The sequence below is a fragment of the Sturnira hondurensis genome, unplaced genomic scaffold (genome assembly GCF_014824575.4).
Source record: "Sturnira hondurensis isolate 20B ecotype Veracruz unplaced genomic scaffold, ASM1482457v3 Scaffold0009087, whole genome shotgun sequence".
NCBI classification, from domain to species: Eukaryota; Metazoa; Chordata; class Mammalia; order Chiroptera; family Phyllostomidae; genus Sturnira; species Sturnira hondurensis.
In genome coordinates, this window is record NW_028081718.1 from 732701 (window position 1) to 752593 (window position 19893).

General features: G+C 39.3%; 1 protein-coding gene across 1 annotated transcript; it reads right to left on the reverse strand.

Moving 5' to 3' along the window:
- Positions 1-13042: 13042 nt before the first annotated feature.
- On the reverse strand, positions 13043-19842 carry LOC118994048 (ribosome biogenesis protein NSA2 homolog). Its single transcript, XM_037056556.1, has 2 exons — positions 19780-19842; positions 13043-13791 (listed from the first exon to the last, which is right to left on the reverse strand). Exons 1-2 carry the CDS (start codon positions 19840-19842, stop codon positions 13237-13239), a joined length of 618 nt encoding a protein of 205 aa, XP_036912451.1. The 3' UTR covers positions 13043-13236.
- Positions 19843-19893: the final 51 nt, after the last annotated feature.

Here is a 19893-nt window from a genome sequence, read left to right on the forward strand (position 1 = left end):
GGAGATCTGACCTTTTTTTACACCAAAAAATCCACTCTCAAGAGAATTCCCATCAATATAATCTAGGTAGGAGGGCATCCAGTTGTAGCATATCCTTTTATGGATGTCAGAGAATTCATTTCCGAAATAAGTTCTATTTATGTAACGAATGTGGCAACACCTTTAAGCCTAGCTCTCCCTTTGTTGTCATACAGAGAATTCATACAGGAAAGAAACCTTTTAAATGTAGTGACTGTGGGAGACCCTTCAGTCATAGTGCATCTCTTATTCAACATGAAAGAATTCACACTGGAGAAAAGCCCTATAGATGTAATGAATGTGGAAAAGACTTCAATTTCATGACTTAATAGACACCAAATAATACATACTCTAGAGAAACTGTATAATTCTAGTAAATGTGGTAAAACCTTAAGTTCCCACTCTACACTTATTATTCATGAGAGAATTCATACTGGAGAGAAACCACGTAAATGTAAAGTGTGCAGGAAAGCCTTCAAGTGAAGTTCAGCTCTCATTCAACACCAGAGAATGAACACTGGAGAAAGACCCTATAAATATACTGAGTGTGGAAAGACATTCCGGTGTAACTCATCCCTTAATAATCACCAGAGAATTCATGCAGGAGAGAAACTATGTCGATGTCTGGAATGTGGGGTGTCTGTTGGCCAAAGTGCAACTCTTATTCAACATCAAAGAATTCATACAGGAGAGAAACCCTTTAAATGTAATATATGTGGGAAAGCTTTTAGACAGAGCTCATCACTTATTGCATTTCAGAGAATTCATACTGGAGAAAAACCCTATCAGTGTAATACATGTGGGAAACTCTTCAGCCAGAGGATATTTCTTACTAATCATTATAAAATTCACATTGAAGAGGACCCCTTGGTAGTAGATTTGCATGTGTGCAAGTCAAACCAAAGCTCATCAGAGTATGCTTACTTGAGAGTGATTTAGTAAATGTTATGAATAGAAAAATACTTTCTATTTCAATTTATTCCTTATTATTATATTCTAAGGATTAACTGTGACTAACAAATACATGGAAAGCTGTCATATCTGTCAGTCACTTTCAAATATTCTGAGGCAAATCACAATTACAAATACTGCTTTTGACTATTTTTAAGATTAAAGGGTATTTCTGTCTTTATACAGCATTATATACTACTATATGTGATTTGTATACAAGAGAAAAATCTCTGTAAAGACATGCTAGCTTTCATTAGAAACACACCAGTTATATAAGTGTACTTTTTCTTTTTTTTATATACAAGCATATTTATTACAACTAATATTTTAACAGCAAACAGAATTGATGTTAAAGTATATTCATTTTTAAAGCCAAGAACAAAATAATAGGTAAAAACAAATTGTAAACTACCTCAAGCTCTTTTTTTCTGTTTTTTTTAAATATATATTTTATTGACTGTGCTATTATAGTTGTGCCATTTTTTCTTCCCTTTCTTCCCCTCTGCCCTGCACCTCCCCTCCCACCAGCATTCCCCCACCTTAGTTCATGTCCATGGGTCATACATGTAAGTTCTTTGGCTTTTCCATTTCCTAAACTATTTTTAACCTCCCCCTGTCTATTTTGTACCTACCATTTATGATTCTTATTCCCTGTACCTTATCCCACATCATCCCCCCACCCCCTCCCTCCTGATAACCCTCCATGTGATCTCCATTTTTGTGATACTATTCCTGTTCTAGTTGTTTGCTTAGTTTGTTCTTTCTTTCTCTTTTTTTTTAGGTCCAGTTGTTGATATAGTTGTGTTTGTCATCATTTTTATGTTCATATTTTTGATTTGGATAAGTCCCTTTAACATTTCATATAATAAGGGCTTGGTTGTGATGAACTCCTTGAATTTGATCTTATCTGAGAAGCACTTTATCTGCCCTTCCATTCTAAATGAAAGCTTTGCTGGATAGAGTAATCTTGGATGTAGGTCCTTGCTTTTCATGACTTCGAATACTTGTTTCCAGCCCCATCTTGCTGCAAGGTTCCTTTTCAGAAACCACCTGACAGTCTTATGGGAACTCCTTTTAGGTAACTCTCTCCCTTTTTCTTGCTGCTTTTAAGATTCTCTCCTTACCTTTAATCCTGGGTAATGTAATTATGATGTGCCTTGTTGTGTGCTTCCTTGGGTCCAACCTTTCGGGGACTCTTTGGGCTTCCCGGACTTCCTGGAAGTCTGTCTCCTTTGTCACATTAGGGAAGTTCTCCATTAATTTTTCAGATAAGTTTTTAATTTCTTGCTCTTTCTCTTCTCCTTCTGCCTGCCACCCCCACCCCTCACCCCATGATTCGGATTTTGGAACGTTTAAACTTGTCCTGGAGGTTCCTAGGATCTCTTGTCATTTTTTTGAATTCTTGTTTTTTCATTCTGTTCTGATTGAATGTTTATTTCTTTCTTCTGCTTCATCAGTGATTTCAGACCTGGTTTCCTACCCTTTACTGTTGGTTCCCTGTATGTTTTTTAAAATTTCACTTTGCATAGCCTTCACTTTTTCCTCCATTTTGTGACCATACTCAGCCATATCTGTGAGCACTCTGATTACCAGTGTTTTAAACTCTGCATTGTCTACCTCTTCATTGCTTAGTTCTATTTGGGAGCTTTGTTCTTTCATTTGGGCCATATTTCTTTGTCTTGGTACACCTGTTACATTGTAAGGGGCAGAGCTTTATATATTTGCCAGGATGTGGCAACCCTTTTTGCTGCATTGTGGAACAATGATGCTTGGCTCTCAGGGACATTCAGTCATTTATCCTGCTACCTACAAGCAAGTTGGGCTCTTCTGGTGCTGATTCCAGGGTGGGTTATTTTGCATTCATTCTAGGACCTGATGGGTCTCTCCAATCTACTCTCCTGTGAGGCTGTGAGTTTCTCCTCCCACTGCACCCCCCACAGGTTTTTACAGCGAGAGGTTTTGAGGCTTTATTTCCCCACTCTGGGACCCAGGGTTTTGTAGTTTGTCTTCTGCACCAGTTGTTCTTCCTGGTTTATCCACATGCAAATGTGGGACCGCTCAGTTCTCCAGCTGCTGCCTTGCCACAGGTCCTCTCCCTACCCCCAGCTGCCTGGCTCTGCCAATCCTACCAGTCTGAATGAATGTTTCTTTAACTCCTTGATTATCAGACTTCTATACAGTTCAGTTTTCTGGCAGTTCTGGTTATTTTTTTTGTTTTTTGTTTTTAATTTGTTGTCATCCTTCTTTTGGTTGTGCATAGAGGCAAAGTGTGTCTACCTACACACTTTGTCTACCTACACACACACACAAGTTCTCTCTCTATTTTTAAAAAATATTTTAAAATTTATTTTTAGAGAGAGGGGAAGGGAAGGAGAAAGACTGTGAGAGAAACATCAGTGTGTGGTTGCCTCTCATGTGTCCCCTCCTGGGGACCTGGCCTGCAACCTAGGCATGTGCCCTGACTGGGAATCGAACCAGCAACCGTTTGCTTCACAGGCCTATGCTCAATCCACTGAGCTACATCAGCCAGGGCCCTACACCTTCTCTTGGCCGGAAGCTCTAAACTACCTCAAGATCTTGAATTTTGTGTTTTCCTAAACTATTTTATTTTATTTTTTTGAAATGTATAGCTTTTTATTTTTATTTTTTAAAATATATTTTATTGATTATGCCATTACAGTTGTCCTATTTCTCCCCTTCATTCCCCTCCACCCTGCACACCCCTTCATCACCATTCCCCCCCCTTTAGTTTACGTCCACGTGTTTCAAGTTCTTTAGATTCTGTATTTCCCAAGATATTCTTGCCCTCCCCCCATCTATTTTCTACCCACTGTATATGCTACTTATTCTCTGTACCTTCTCTCCCCTTCTCCTCCTTCCACTCCCGTGTTGCTAACCCTCAAGTGATCTTCATTTCTATAGTTCCGCTCCTGATCTAGCTGTCCTCTTAGTTTGCTTTTGTTTTAGGTATGGTTAATAGTTTGCTGTCCTTTCACTGTTCATATTTTTCATCTTCTTTTTCTTAGATAAGTCTCTTTAACATTTCATATAATAAGGGCTTGGTGATGATGAACTCCTTGAACTTGACCTTATCTGAGAAGCACTTTATCTGCCCTTCCATTCTAAATGATAGCTTTGCTGGATAGAGCAGTCTTGGCTGTAGGTCTTTGGATTTCATGACTTGGAATACTTCTTTCTAGCCCCTTCTTGCCTGTAAGGTCTCTTTTGAGAAATCAGCTGACAGTCTGATGGGAACTCCTTTGTAGGTAACTGTCCCCTTATCTCTTGCTGCTTCTAGGATTCTGTCCTTCATTTTAATCTTGGCTAATGTAATTATGATGTGCCTTGTGTTCCTTCTTGGTTCCAGCTTCTTTGGTACTCTGACCTTCCTGGATTTCCTGGAAGTCTATTTCCTTTGCCAGATTGGGGAAGTTCTCCTTTATTATTTGTTGAAATACATTTTCCACTCGTGGCTGTTTCTTTTCCCCTTCTGGTACCCCTATAATTCAGATGTTGGCACGTTTAAAGATGCCCTAGAAGTTCCTATGCCTCTCCTCATTTTTTTAAATTCTTGTTTCTTCCTTGTTTTCTGTTTGGTCATTTTTTTTCTTCTGGTCCACTCCCTTGATTTGAGTCCCAGTTTCCTTTCCATCACTATTGGTTTCCTGTACATTTCCCTTCATTTCAATTAGTTTAGCCTTCATATGTTCCTGTAATTTGTGACTAAAATCGACCAGTTCTGTGAGCATCCTGATCACCAGTGTTTTGAACTGTGCATCTGATAGGTTGGCTATTTCTTGGTTGCTTAGAGTTATTGGCTCTGGGGCTTTGAGTTCTTCTTGAGCCATAATATTTTGGTCTGTTTGAGCCTGTTGGGTATGAGGGGCAGAGCCCTAGGTGTCCGCCAGGGCTGGGCAACTCAGTTGCTGGGTTGTGACACTGTATGTAGGGGTGGGGTCAAAGAGGGGAAATGGTGGTCCCCTCTGCTGCTTCCTGCTGCTGGGGCCTGCGCAGTTCATCTCACTGCTTGCTCCTTCGCCTGGTTTATCTGTGTGCGAATGTGTGATCGCAGTCAGCCTGCCATCTTGCGCCGTCACTGGGTCTACCTGTTGCCACCCCCTGCCTGGGATCTGCCAACTGCTGCCGGTGCATCTGGGTCAGTCTGGCCAAGTTTTCCTGCATGACCCCACTCGGATCCAGCTCCGCCTGTCTCTGGCTCTGCCCCTTTTACTGGTCTGGCTGAATGGTTGATTGTTATCGGATTCCATATAGTTCAATTTTCTGTGTTTTGGTTGCGTTTTTGTTACTAAAACTTTGTTTACTTTAAACTTGGTTGTGTGAGGAGGCACAGTGTTTCCACTTACGCCTCCATCTTGGCCGGAAGTCCTGCTTCTCTTCTTATAGTCACACCTGACCAACCATTTCATAAAGGAATACAAAACAATGAACATTTCTGCACATTTAAAGCTGACAATTTGGATGATATAGATCAATTCCCTGAAATGCAATCTGTATTGTTCTGTACATTAAGGAAGTTATATTTATAATTAAAAAATATTCCTCTAAAATACTCCTAGGTCCAGACTATTTTACTGAATATTCTAGTAAATATTTAAAGAAGAATTAACATGAATTTTATACATTTCATTTCCCAAACCTGAAAAGGGTACACTTCTCAATTCATTTTATAAGATAGTATTTCCTTGACGTGAAAACTAAATATAGTAAAAAATAAAAAAAACTGATCAATACAGTGACAAAATTCCTCAATGAAATAATAGAATCTAATAATATATAAATGTATAGATAAATATATAAAAATAATAGAATCCAATAATATATAAAAAGATTTATTTGCCATGACCAGGTGGAATTTATTCCACTAGTTTGATATTTGAAAGCCAGTGAATGTAATCCTCTATATTAATATGCTAAATAAAGAAATCACATGATATCATTTAATACACACAAAGCATTTGTAACTCATTTATAATAAAACCTCTCAGAAGGATAGGAATAGAAGGAGAACTTCTTCAACTTGATAAAAACACACTCCAGTTTTTTCTTGATCAGAAAAAACCCCAGCAAACTTAATACTTAATGGTGAAAGTCTAGATGATTTCCACCTAAGTCTGAAAAGAAGAAAACTGCCACATAACCTTGCAATTGCATTCTGTGAATATAGAGTAATATAATCTAATGTTTGCATAGAAATTTGTATATTAATTTTTAAGCTTTATTGGCATATAGTTTGCATACCTTACAATTACTTAACGCATTAAAAGACTACAATTCAGGGACTTCCGCCAAGATGGAGGCATAGGTGGAAACACTGTGCCTTCTCCCACAACCAAGTTTGAATACAATGAAGGTTTGGAGAACAAAGACACAGCCAAAGAACAGAAAATTGAATTATATGGAAGTCCGACTACAACTAACTGTTCAACCAGGACGGTAAGAGGGGCGGAGCCAGCAGCGGAACAGGGTCGGGCAGGACAGATCCCCCGGCCTCGGCACGCAAGTGGCCCGGACCCAGTCAGGGTGTGGGGCAGACTGACCTCGGTCGCACATTTGCACACAGTGAGACAGACCACGGAGGCCCCAGGGGGTGAGGGCTGATGGCGGTGGCACACTTGCGTGCAGTGGGATGAAATGCATGGGCCCGGTGACGGTGGCAGCTGCCCCACCTGTAGGGGCCGAGGTGGGAGGTGGCAGACAGGACGCCATTGCTCCTCTTTGACCCCGCCCCCACATACAGCATCACAACTCAGCCACTGAGTTGTCCTGCTCTGGTGAACACCTAGGGCTCCGATCCTGCTACAGAACAGGCACAAATAGCCCAAAAGATGGCACAAGAAGAACTCGAAGTCCCAGAGCCGATAACTCTAAGTGACCAAGAAATTGCCAGCCTCTCAGAAGCACATTTCAAGACACTGTTTATCAGGATGCTCACAGAACTGGTTGATTATAGTCACAAATTAGAGGAATATATGAAGGCTAAACTAATTGAAATGAAGGGAGATGTCCAGGAAACCAATAGTGATGGAAAGGAAACTGGGACTCAAATCAATGGAATGGACCAGAAGGAAGAACAAAACATCCAACCAGAAAGGAATGAAGAAATGAGAATTCAAAAAAATGAGGAGAGGGCTCTGGCTGGTGTAGCTCAGTGGATTGAGTGCGAGCCTGTGAACCAGAGAATCGCGGTTCGATTCCCAGTCAGGGCACATGCCTGGGTTTCAGGCTGGTTCCCTGCAGGCCAACTCCCAGCAGGGGACACACGAAAGGCAACCATACATTGATGTTTCTCTCCTTCCCAAACAAGTTGGACCCAAGAAGGAACACACAAAGGCACATCATAATTACATTAGCCAAGACTAAAATGAAGGAGAGAATCCCAGAAGCAGCAAGGGATAAGGGGACAGTCACCTACAAAGGAGTTCCCATCAGACTGTCAGCTGATTTCTCAAAAGAGACCTTACAGGCAAGAAGGGGCTAGAAAGAAGTATTCCAAGTCATGAAATCCAAAGACCTACAGCCAAGATTGCTTTATCCAGCAAAACTTTCATTTGAAATGGATGGACAGATAAAGTGCTTCTCAGATAAGGTCAAGTTCAAGGAGTTCATCATCACCAAGCCCTTATTATATGAAATGCTAAAGGGACTTATATAAGAAAAAGAAGATAAAAGATATGAACAGTGAAAGGACAGCAAACTCACAGTTACTAACAACCACACCTAAAACAAAAGCAAACCAAGAAGACAGCCAGATCAGCAGTGGAATCATAGAAATGAAGAACACATGGAGGTTTAGCAGCAGGGGAGTGGGAGGAGGAGAAGGCACAGAAAATAGCATAGACGGTAGGTAGAAAATAGATAGGGGGGAGGGTAAGAATAGTATGGGAAATATAGAATCTAAAGAACTTGAGACACATGGTTATAAACTAAGGGGGGAGAATGGTGGGGGAGCGAGTATGTGGGTGGAGGGGAATGAAGGGGGGGAATAGAACAACTGTAATGGTATAATCAATAAAATATATTTAAAAAAACTACAATTCAGTAGTTATTGGTATATTCACAGATATGCACTGTCATTGCTTTTTATGTCTTAATATTCCATTGTATGCATATACCATGTTTTCTTTACCCATCCCTCATTTGATAGACATTTGAGTTTTTCCCACCTTTTGGCTATTGTCAATAGAGCTACTGTAAATGCTGTGTATAAGGTTTTGTGTGAACATATGTCTTCACTTTTCTTTGTTATAAGTTGTGGAATTGCTGGACCATATGTTCACTCTGTTTTACCATTTGAGGACATAACAAATTATTTTTCTTTTTATTTATTATTATCATTATATTTTTAAACAGTGTATGAGTCTTCCTATTTCTTTGCATTCTCATCAACACTTTCCTGACATTTTTATTTTGCCATCCTGGTGGGTGTGAAATGAAATCACATTGTAGTTTTGATTTGCATTTCCCTGATGGCCAATGATGTTAAGCATTTTTTCATATGCTTTTTTCCATTTGTATATTTTACTAGGAGCAATGCCAATTAAGGTCCTTTGCATATTAAAGAAAATCAAATCAGAAAATTTAGAATTAATTTTTTAATTTAAACTAAAATAATTCCACTCTTCTCACATGAACAAGTATAAAAGACACATGGACAATAACTAAGGGCGGGGGGTGGAAAGGGGAGGGAGGCTGGGAGCATGGGGTGGGGGGCGGGCAGGGTTGGGAATATAAGACAGAAATCTGTACTTGAACAAGAATTAAATAAAAATTATATTAAAAAAAATAATTCCACTCTTTGCCCATATTTAATAGGGTTATTTATCTTTTTATTATTGAGTTATGAGTTCTCCATGTTTTAGACACTAGTCTCTTATTTTATATATATAATGTATATAAATACACTAGTCCCTTATTTTAAATATATGAATATATATATAAATAAATATATGAGTTATTTTTTCCAATGTGTTATTTCACTCATTTGATGGTATACTTTGAAGCACAAACATAAATTGTTTTCTAATATTTTAAAATTGTTCTCTGACCCACTGATTTTTAATTTTTTAATCTTAAAAATATTTTTATTTTTAGAGAGAGGGGAAGGGAGGGAGAAGGAGAGGGAGAGAAACATCACTGTGTTGTTGCCTCTTGCACACCCCCTACTGGGGACCTGGCCTGCAGCCCACACATGTGCCCTGACTGGGAATCGAACCAGGGACCCTTTTGTTTGCAGGTCTGCACTCAGTCCACTGAGCCACACCAGCCAGGACTGACCCATTAGTTTTTTAAAGGGATGTGTAGGTTAATATCCACATATCTGTGAGTTTTCCATATTTGTATATTATTGATTTGTTTCATTTCACTGTGGTGGGAGAACATACATTGTATTATTTCAATATTTTTAATTTACTGAGTGTTTTTTAAAATTGTTACTGCCTAGCACATGGTCTAGCCTTGAGAATTTTCCATGTGCCTTTGAGGTTATATAACCTGGTTGGGAGAATTGTTTTATGGATGCCTATTAGATTTAATTAGTTACAGTGTTGTTCAAATTTTCATTTTTAATAAGTTTAAAATAGTTGACACTATTACAGATGTCCTCATTTTTCCCTCTTTACCCACTTCCATGCAAACTCTGGCCCCTTCCCTCTGGCCATCACCACACTGTTGTCTGTGTCTACAGGTTATGCATATTTGTTCTTTGGTTAATCCCTTCACCTTCATTCATGCAGTCCCTTCTTTCCCCTCCTCTCTGACAGCTGTCACTCTGTTCCATGTGTCTATGCCTCTGTTTCTATTTTGTTTGTCAGTTAGTTTTGTTCATTAGATTCTCCCTATAAGTGAGATCATATGGTGTTTGTCTTTCCCCAACTGGCTTATTTCACTTAGTATAATAATCTCCAGGTCCATCCATGCTGTCGCAAAAACTAAGATTTCCTTTTTTATGGCCATATAGTATTCCATTGTGTGATATACCACAATTTTCTTATCCACTCATCTACTGATGGGCACTTGGGATGTTTCTGGGTCTTGGCTATTATAAATAATGTTGCTTTCTACATGGTGGTGTATATATTTTTTGAATTGGTGCTTCAGAATTCTTCAGATATATTCCCAGAAGTGAGTTGCTGGGTCAAAAGGCACTTCAGTTTTTAATTCCAGTCATACCTCAGTACTCCTCAGCTTCAGAACTCATCAAACCCTGTACTCATTGCATTTTGATGAGAGAAAATGTTTCAGTACTTGGTGCTTGAAGGGACTCATCCCACTTGCTAGAATTTGTATGAGTCATGATGCTACACTGTAAGAGAAAATGGTTTATCACTCGTTGCTTGCTTGGTGCTCATTGGTTTAAGCACACATCACAAATTCTGGAATGAATTAATGATAGGCACTGTATTTGAGGAAACTCTACTGCTTTAACAGTGGCTTTACCAGTCTACTTTCCCAGCAACAGTGAACTAGGGTTCCTTCTCTCCACTTTCTTGCCAGCATTTGTTGCTTATTGATTTATTGATGATAGCAATTCTGACAGGTGTGAGGTAATATCTCTTTGTGGCTTTAGTTTGCATCTCCTTGATGATTAGTGATATTGAGCTTTTTTTTCATATGTCTATTGGTGATCTGTATATCCTCTTTGGAGAAATCTCTATTCGGGTCCTTTGATTATTTTTTAATTGGATTGTTGGGGGGGGTTTGGTGTTGGATAATATGAGTTCTGTATAAATTTTGGGTATTAACCCTTTATCAGATGTATTGGCAAGTATGTTCTCCCATTCTGTAGGTTGTCTTTTTATTTTGTTGATGGTTTGCCTTGCTGTACAAAAAGGTCTTAGCTTGAGGTAGTCACATTTGTTTATTTTTTCTTTTGTTTTTCTTGTCTGAGGAGATTTATGAGAAAAAATATTGCTATGAGCAATGCCAAAGATTTTACTGCCTATGTTTCCTTGTGGCATTTTTTTATGGCTTTGAGTCTGACATTTAAGTCTTTCATCCATTTTGAATTTATTCCTGTGTTTAGCATAAGAAGGTGGTCTATTTTTATTTTTCTGCAAGTATCTGCTCATTTTTCCAACACATTTCATTTAATAAACTATCTTTAGTCCATTGTATGTGCTTGCTTCTTCTGTCAAATGTTAATTGACTATAAAGGTGTGGGTTTATTTTGGGGCTCTCAATTCTATTTTGTTGATCTGTGTGTCTGTTTTTATGTGATTACCATGCTATTGTGATTATTATGTGCTTATAGTATAGTTTGATGTTAGGTAATGTGATTCCCCCAACTTTGTTTCTTTCTCAAGATCACTGTTGCTATTTTGAATCTTTCATGGTTACATATAAATTTTGGAAATACTCATTCTAGTTTTGTGAAATACGTCTTTGGTATCTTGGTGGTAATTGCATTAAATCTATAGATTGCTTTGGGTAGCATGAATATTTTAATGATATAAATTTTTCTCATCCATGACCACAGTATGTGCTTCAACTTATTTGTATCTTCTTCAATGTCTTATAATTTTTAGAGTGTAGATCTTTTACATCCTTGGCAAAATTTATTCCTAGGTATTTTATTCTTTTTGAAGCAATTGTGAATGGAATTGTTTTAGAAATTAAAAAAAAAAGAAGTTTCCCTGTTCGGTGTTTCGTTATTGGTATATAAAATGCAAGTAATTTCTGGGTATTAATTCTGTATTCTGTGAGTTTACCGAATTCATTTATCAGTTCTAGTAATTTTTTGGTGGATTTTTTAGGCTTCTCTATGTACAATATCATGTATTCTGCAAACAATTGTCTTCTGTAAAATTGACCATTTTACTTCTTCCTTTCCAACTTGGATGCCTTTTATTTTTTCTTCTTGTCTCCTAGTTGTGGCTAGGACTTCCCATACTATGTTGAATAAGAAAAGTGACAGCAGATATTCTTGTTTTGTTCCCAATCTTAATGAGAAAGCTTTAGTTTTTGCCCATTGAGAATGATTCTAGCAGTGGGTCTCTCATATAGGCCTTTATTATGTTCAATTATGTTCTCTCTGTTCCTACATTGCTGAGAGCTTTTATCATAAATGGGGGATGGATTTTATCAAATGCTTTTTTTGTATCTATTAGTATGATCATGTGATTTTTAAAAATTTTTTTAGATTTTTTATTTATTTATCTTTAGAGGGGAAGGAGAGAGGGAGAGAAACATCAGTGTATGGTTGCCTTTCATGCGTCCCCTGCTGGGAGTTGGCCTGCAGGGAACCAGCCTGCAACCCAGGCATGTGCCCTGACTGGGAATCGAACCGCGATCCTCTGGTTCGCAGGCTCGTGCTCAATCCACTGAGCTACGCCAGCCAGGGCTGATCATGTGATTTTTATCCTTAATTTTATTTATGTAGTGTATAACAGTTTTTGATTTGTGAATATTGTTCCAACTTTGCATTCCTGAGATAAATCCCACTTGATCATGGTGTATGGTCTTTTTAATGCATTGCTGTGTTCAGTTTGCTAATATTTTTTTGAGGATTTTAGCATCTATGTTCATCAGGGATATTCGGCTGTAATTTTCTTTTTTTTGTAGTGTGTATATCTGGTTTTGGCATTAGGATAATGATAGCCTCACAAAATGAGCTTGAGAGTTATTCCTCCTCTTGAATTTTTTGGAATAGTTTGAGGATAGATGTTATTCTTGGAATGTTTGGTAAAATTTACCTGTGAAGCCATCCAGTCCAGGGCTGTTGTTTGTTGGCAGGTTTTTTTTTTTTAAATCACTGCTTCAGTTACAGTAGGTGTAACCTGTCTATTCAGATTCTCTGGTTCTTCCTGATTCAGATTTGGAAGATTGTGTGATTCTAGGAATTTACCCATTTCATCCACATTGTCCAATTTGTTGGCATATAGTTGTTCATAATACTTTCTTATAATCTTTGGTGTTTCTGTGATGACATTTGTTCTATCTCATTCATTTCTGATTTTTATTTATTTGGGTCCTTCTTTCCCTTATTGATTCTAATTAAAATTTTTGTCAATGGTGCTTATTTTTTGAGAGAGCTAGCTCTTGGATTCTTTGATCCTTTTTATTGTTTTTTTTCTCCGGTTTGTAAAACTGGGCCATATTAATTTTCCTTACAATAAAATAGTTCTCTTGATGGCTGCAGACATATAAACCATTGTAATAATTGTAGTATGTAGAAACATCACAGTCAGGTTTTCATGATTGGTTCACAGTCTTCAGTAATTACAGGGAGTTACTTGTATGAAAATGCTGTCAAACCAATAAGACTGAATTTATACATCCATCATTTTCAATATTATTGGTAACCTGGGCATATTCTCCCCAAATAACCTTGCCTCCCTGGGTCACAAGGCCTAACTCGCTTACATTCACCTTAATGACAGTATGTTTGGTAATAACTCCCAAAGTTGTATATAGAAGGGGTGAGGGATTCTTCTTTACACCAAATACTGGCAGGCAAAATGTGGCTTTCAGGTCAGGATGTGTTACATGGGCCTTCTTGAAACGTAAGCCCATTGGTCCAATGAATCTTTCATATTTAGGTGGTTTTTGAGTAGAACCATCTCTGACAAAGCAGACTTTAGTAACCATCCTCTTCCATGCTTTTTTCTTTCTTTTTCCTGTTTGAATAATTTTTAATACCCCTGTTTCTCCCTGGGCACAAACTTTGGGCAGAGGGACTTCCCACTTTCCTGCTTTCTGTTTTTGTTTTTGTTTAATCATGTTGGAAAGTACTTTAGCGGAGGACTCTCCCTCTCTGTCCAATAGATAGGCAGGTACTACTCCTTGAGCAGTCTTTTCATCATTCTTTTGTTTGGTGTTTCTCTTTTTTTTTAAAAAAAGTTTTACTGATTATACCATTACAGTTGTTCTATTCCTCCCCTTCATTCCCCTCCACCTGCACACTCACTCCCCCACCATTCTCCCCTCCTTAGTTTATAACCACATGTCTCAAGTTCTTTAGATTCTATATTTCCCATACTATTCTTGCCCTCCCCCTATCTATTTTCTACCTACCGTCTATGCTATTTTCTGTGCCTTCTCCCCCCTTCTCCTCCTCCCACTCTCCTGTTGCTAACCCTCCATGCGTTCTTCATTTCTATGGTTCTACTCCTGATCTAGCTGTCCTCTTGGTTTGCTTTTGTTTTAGGTGTGGTTGTTAATAACTGTGAGTTTGCTGTCCTTTCACTGTTCATATTTGTCATCTTCTTTTTCTTATATAAGTCCCTTTAACATTTCATATAATAAGGGCTTGGTGATGATGAACTCCTTGAATTTGACCTTATCGGAGAAGCACTTTATCTGCCCTTCCATTCTAAATGAAAACTTTGCAGGAAAGAGCAATCTTGGCNCCCCCTTCTGGTACCCCTATAATCTGGATGTTGGAACGTTTAAAGATGTCCTAGAGGTTCCTAAGCCTCTCCTCATTTTTTTGAATTCTTATTTCTTCATTCCTTTCTGGTTGGATGTTTTGTTCTTCCTTCTGGTCCATTCCATTGATTTGAGTCCCAGTTTCCTTTCCATCGCTATTGGTTTCCTGGACATCTCCCTTCATTTCAATTAGTTTAGCCTTCATATATTCCTCTAATTTGTGACTATAATCAACCAGTTCTGTGAGCATCCTGATAAACAGTGTCTTGAACTGTGCTTCTGAGAGGCTGGCAATTTCTTGGTCGCTTAGAGTTATCGGCTCTGGGACTTCGAGTTCTTCTTGCATCATCTTTTGGGCTATTTGTGCCTGTTCTGTAGCAGGATCGGAGCCCTAGGTGTTCACCAGAGCAGGACAACTCAGTGGCTGAGTGTGATGCTCTATGTGGGGGCGGGGTCAAAGAGGAGCAATGGCGTCCTGTCTGCCGCCTCCGCCTTGGCCCCTATAGGTGGGGCAGCTGCCACCGTCACTGGGCCCACGCATTTCATCCCACTGCACGCAAGTGTGCCACCGCCATCAGCCCTCGCCCCCTGGGGCCTCTGTGGTCCGTCTCACTGTGTGCAAATGTGCGACCGAGGTCAGTCTGCCCCACACCCTGACTGGGTCCGGGCCACTTGCGTGCCGAGGTTGGGGGATCTGTCCTGCCCGACCCTGTTCTGCTGCTGGCTCCGCCCCTCTTACCGTCCTGGTTGAACAGTTAGTTGTAGTCGGACTTCCATATAATTCAATTTTCTGTTCTTTGGCTGTGTCTTTGTTTTCCAAACCTTTGTTGTATTCAAACTTGGTTGTGGGAGAAGGCACAGTGTTTCCACCTATGCCTCCATCTTGGCGGAAGTCTGTTTGGTGTTTCTCTTTTCATGCATCTTTATAGTTTTCATTTTCGAAGCATGGCACTGTTTATGGTAGAGCTTAGCCTTCAGACCAATCATCTTTTTTTCCTTCTTTGAATGTTCATGAGCCTCTTTACCTTCCTTTTTTCTCTTTTTCTCATGGTAATCCAAATGACATCCATGGTGCTTACGGTGTAACTCAATATACTCATTTTGGGCATGGTTATGGCCGGCGGGCTGACAGTGCACTCCTCCACACTGGAAGAAGTGGTCAACTTTCGGGTCTCAGAGTTTCACGAACCAAATCCACATGCCCCGTGACAGAAAAGGAACACTTTTATGAGGACCATCTCCAGTGAAAGAGTGACATACTCATTCCAAGTTTCTGTTCTCAGCTTCTCTTTTTATTGTTTTTTTTAAGACTCTGTTTCATTTATTTCTGCTCTGATCTTTTTTGTTTCCTTCCTGTTACTCTTTTTAGGCTTCTTTTCTGTTCTTTTTGTTGTTGTTGTTGTTTCTTTAAGTGTAAAGTTATATGTTTTATTTGAGTTTTTCTAGTTTCTTGAGATAGGCCTATAATGCCATGAACTCCCTTCCTAAGACTGCTTTCCCCGTGACCCATAGATTTTTGGTTGTTGTGTTCGCATTTTCACTTGTTTCAAGGTATCTTTTGATTTCTTCATGATCTCATTATTGACTCATTCATTGTCTAAGAACATTTAACTTTAATATAAATATCAATATTTAATTATTCATATTTATTATTAATATTTAATGCTGACATTTAATAACAATAATTATTTACCTCCCATGTATTTATTTCAGTTTTCTTCTTGTCCTTTATTTCTAATTTCATAGAATTATGGTCAGAGAAGATACTATGATTTAAAACTTCTTAAATTTGTGACTTGTTTTGTGTCCTAACATGTGGTCTATACAAGAAAAAGTTCCATGTGTACTTGAAAAGTACATATATTCTGCTGCTTTGGGGTGAAGTGCTCTGAAGATACCAATTTGATCCATTTGAACTAGTGTGTCATTTAATGTCACTGACTCCTTGTTGACTTTCTGTCTGGAAGATCTATCCACTGAAGTCAATGGGGTGTTAAAATTCCCTACTATGACTGTATTGATGTCCACCTCTTCCTTCATGTCTATCAAGATTTGCTTTACATATTTAGGTGCTTCTATGTTGGATGCATAAAATGTTACTAGGGTTATAACCTCTTTTTGGGTTGTTCCCTTTATGTAGTGTTCTTCTTTGTCTTCTACTTTAGCCATTGTTTTAAAGTCTATTTTATTAGATATAAGCATTGGTACCCCAGCTCTTTTCTCTTTCAATTTGTATGAAATGTGTTTTTCCATCCTTTTACTTTTAGTCTGTGTGTATCTTTCATTTTGAGGTGGGTCTCTTGGAGATAACATATATATGGGTCCTGTTTTCTTATCCATTCAGCTACCTTATGTCTTTTGTTTGATGCATTTAAGCCATTTACATTTAAAGTGATTGTTGACAGATATCTATTTATTGTAATTTTATTTTTAACTATTTTCCTCTGGGATTTTTCTTTTCTTTCTTTTTCTCCTTATTCTTCAAGCAAGTCCCTTAATAGTTGTTTCAATATTGGTTTGGTGGTAACAAACTCCATTAGTTTTTCTTGTCTGGGAAGCTCTTTATTTCTCCTTCAATTTTAAATGATAGCCTTGCTGGGTAGAGAAGCCTTAGTTGGAGGTCCTTGCTTTCATCTCCTTGAATATTTTGTGCCAGTCACTACTGGTCTGAAATGTTTCTCTTGAGAAATCAGATGACAGTCTTATGGGAGCTTCCTTATAGGTAACTAGCTGCTTTTCTCTTGTAGGTTTTAAGATTCTCCCCTTGTGTTTAGGCTTTCCCATTTTAATTATGATGTACCTTGTTGTGGGCCTCTTTGGGTCTATTTTGTTTGGGGCTGTCTGTGCTTTCTGGACTTCTGTGTCTTTTTCCTTCACCAGGTTAGGGAAGTTTTCAATGATTTCTTCAAGTAGGTTCTTTATTTCTTCCTTACTTTCCTCTCCTTATCATACCCCTGTGGTGTGGAAGTTGTTATGCTTCATGTTGTCATGAAGGTCCCTTAAATTATCCTCATTTAAAAAAAGGTATTTTTGGTGCTCTGCCTAGTTTTTTTCTACCTTGTCTTTTAAATCACTATTTTAATCCTGTGCTTCTTTGAACCTACTGTTTATTTCTTCCGGTGCATTATCTATTTCAGATATTGCATTCTTTATTTCTGACTGGTCCTTTCTTATGATTTCTATGTCTTTTCTCATGCTGTTGGACATCCTTATAATCATTTTAAACTCTATCTCTTATAAATTGCTTGCCTTCAATTCATTTAGTTCTTCTTCTGGAGAATTCTTTTGTTCTTTCATTTGGGGTCTGTTTGTTTTCCCATTTTGGCTGCCTTTTTGTGTTTGTTACTATGTATTAGGTTGATCTGCAAAGACTCTTATGCAGATCAATGTTAGACACTGCCTGTGACTGGCTCTGATTACCTGTTTGGAGCTGTCAGTGATGATCCACAGCTTGTGGCTTCTTTTGCTGGGCCTGTGTGTGTGCAGAAAGAACCAAGCTGTTCTCTAAGACTGGCTTTTACCAGCACTGGGCTAGGGAAAGGGTCAATTAAAGAGGTCGATTAAGGACCTCTCAGAGGTCCCACAGATTTGCCTTTACCTGCAGGCTTTGTGTTAGGCTTAATCACTGTAAGTTCCTCCACCTGTACTCCTCAGCAGCTGAGCTTTAGTTCCACAAGGATGGGTAGAAGGGTTCCTGTGGATGGGGCTATTGCTTCCACTCAGGCTGTTGCTATGTGGAATGTGGTGCTCTGCCTGAGAAAGGTGGCTTTTGTAGTATGGGGAATAACTTAGCACAGAGATCCTGGCCACCGTTCCTTTAGTTCTCTCCCCAGGGCCACCAGCCCCAGACTCTCTTCATGCATTTCTAGTCCACTCTGCCCTCCTTGTGCTGTAGCCCAGGGTAAGTGGCTGGAAACAAAATATCATGCACTGGCCCTTTAAGAGGCTCTCTGTCTCCAGCCATCTCTTCCTGGCAGATAGAAACCCCCTTGCTTTTCATAACTGGATGTTATCTGGGTTCCTCTCCAGCTCTAGGGATGTAAGATGGGAGCCCAGCTTGGGGTTTAGACCCCACATTTCTCAGGGGGAACCCTCTGGCCACTGAAATGTCTGTCCAAAACTCAAGTCGCTGCCCATGGGAGCCCAGGCAGCTCTCATGTGCCTCCTCTGCACTCCCTACCAGTAATATTGTGGTGAAGTGGTTTCCTCTGTCTGTCTGTGGTTATAAGGCCTCTCTCCAACTAGTGCTCAGTTCATCCATAAAGCATTCAGGATGCTTTCTCTACAGTTTAGTTCTAATTCCAGACTGGTCCTGGGAGCAGGTTAGGTGTAGCTTCCATTTACTCCTCTGCCATTCTGGGCCTCCTGTTCCTGTAATTTCTGTTGTTAGAATGTCTTTGTAATCCAGGAGTAACTGTTTGGTTCAAAGTTATTTGTGTTAGTGCAGTGATACATTTTTTACTTAGTTTGGTGTTATCTGGGTTACTTAGCTTGATTAAATGAATTGTGAAGACTTTCATATTTTCCAGTATTTTGAAATAGTTTAAGAGTTGGGCACAAAAGATGATAAGAACATATTTTATTTAGTACTATTGCAATAAGGGAGAGAGGCTTCAGTAAAACCAAGCTCAACTCCCAGTACAGCAAAGACAGCTGGGGATTAATAGCAACCAAGGAGGTTAAGAGGGGCAATGAATGGAAAATTACCAGAAGTCCACAGCAAGTTTGGGGGATTCTTGCTAAACTGATCTGACAGGATTGTTATAGGTAGATCAAGGATTTAGACACCAAGAATAGGGGATTCGGAATTGAATATGAAGAACAGGGATTCTACCGAAACTGATTTAGTAAGGTTCTTGCTAAAACTGAGCTCCACAGGCCAAGAACAGGGCTCAGGGCCCAGGCCTAGCAGAAAAGAGGGCTCAGAGAAACCTGTCTAAAGTTTGGTCAAGGGTTAAATCTTTGTCCCAGCAATAGAAATCCACAGAGGAAACCAGCGTAATTTTTGAAAAACCAAATATTACACTCTCAGCTACTATACTGACCTGCCCCACAGGGAGCCTACTTCAAGTTTCAACTGCAGAACTGGCTGAATGTACCAACTCTGGCCACATATTTAATTGGAGATTTTGTCCGCATTCTATATAGTGATAATTCTGAAGCCCTTAGCACCTGACGGGGAACTATGGAAACGGGCAATGTAACCACTATTCATGGAGTGCACACTCGGGACCCCAGATACTTCTACTTTTTCTACTCCTTTTGATAACTCTGCAAAGGACTCTTCTGGGCTCCTTCTATTGTAGAAGAGGAAAGTGACGCTCAGCTAAGGCTGTTAGCTCCCTCACTCCACACGAATCGGGCACCGTGAGGTACTAAGGAGGAGCTTCTTTAAGTAAGTCGGGGTCAGGTCTCGGTACAGACCGTTCCCGGCTTGACGGGCCGCAACGCTACATACACGGAACCCGTTCTCGGAGCCAACGCCATCCGTGTCCCCGCTGGGCTGCTGGAACCGACCCACTGTCCCTCCCCAAACCC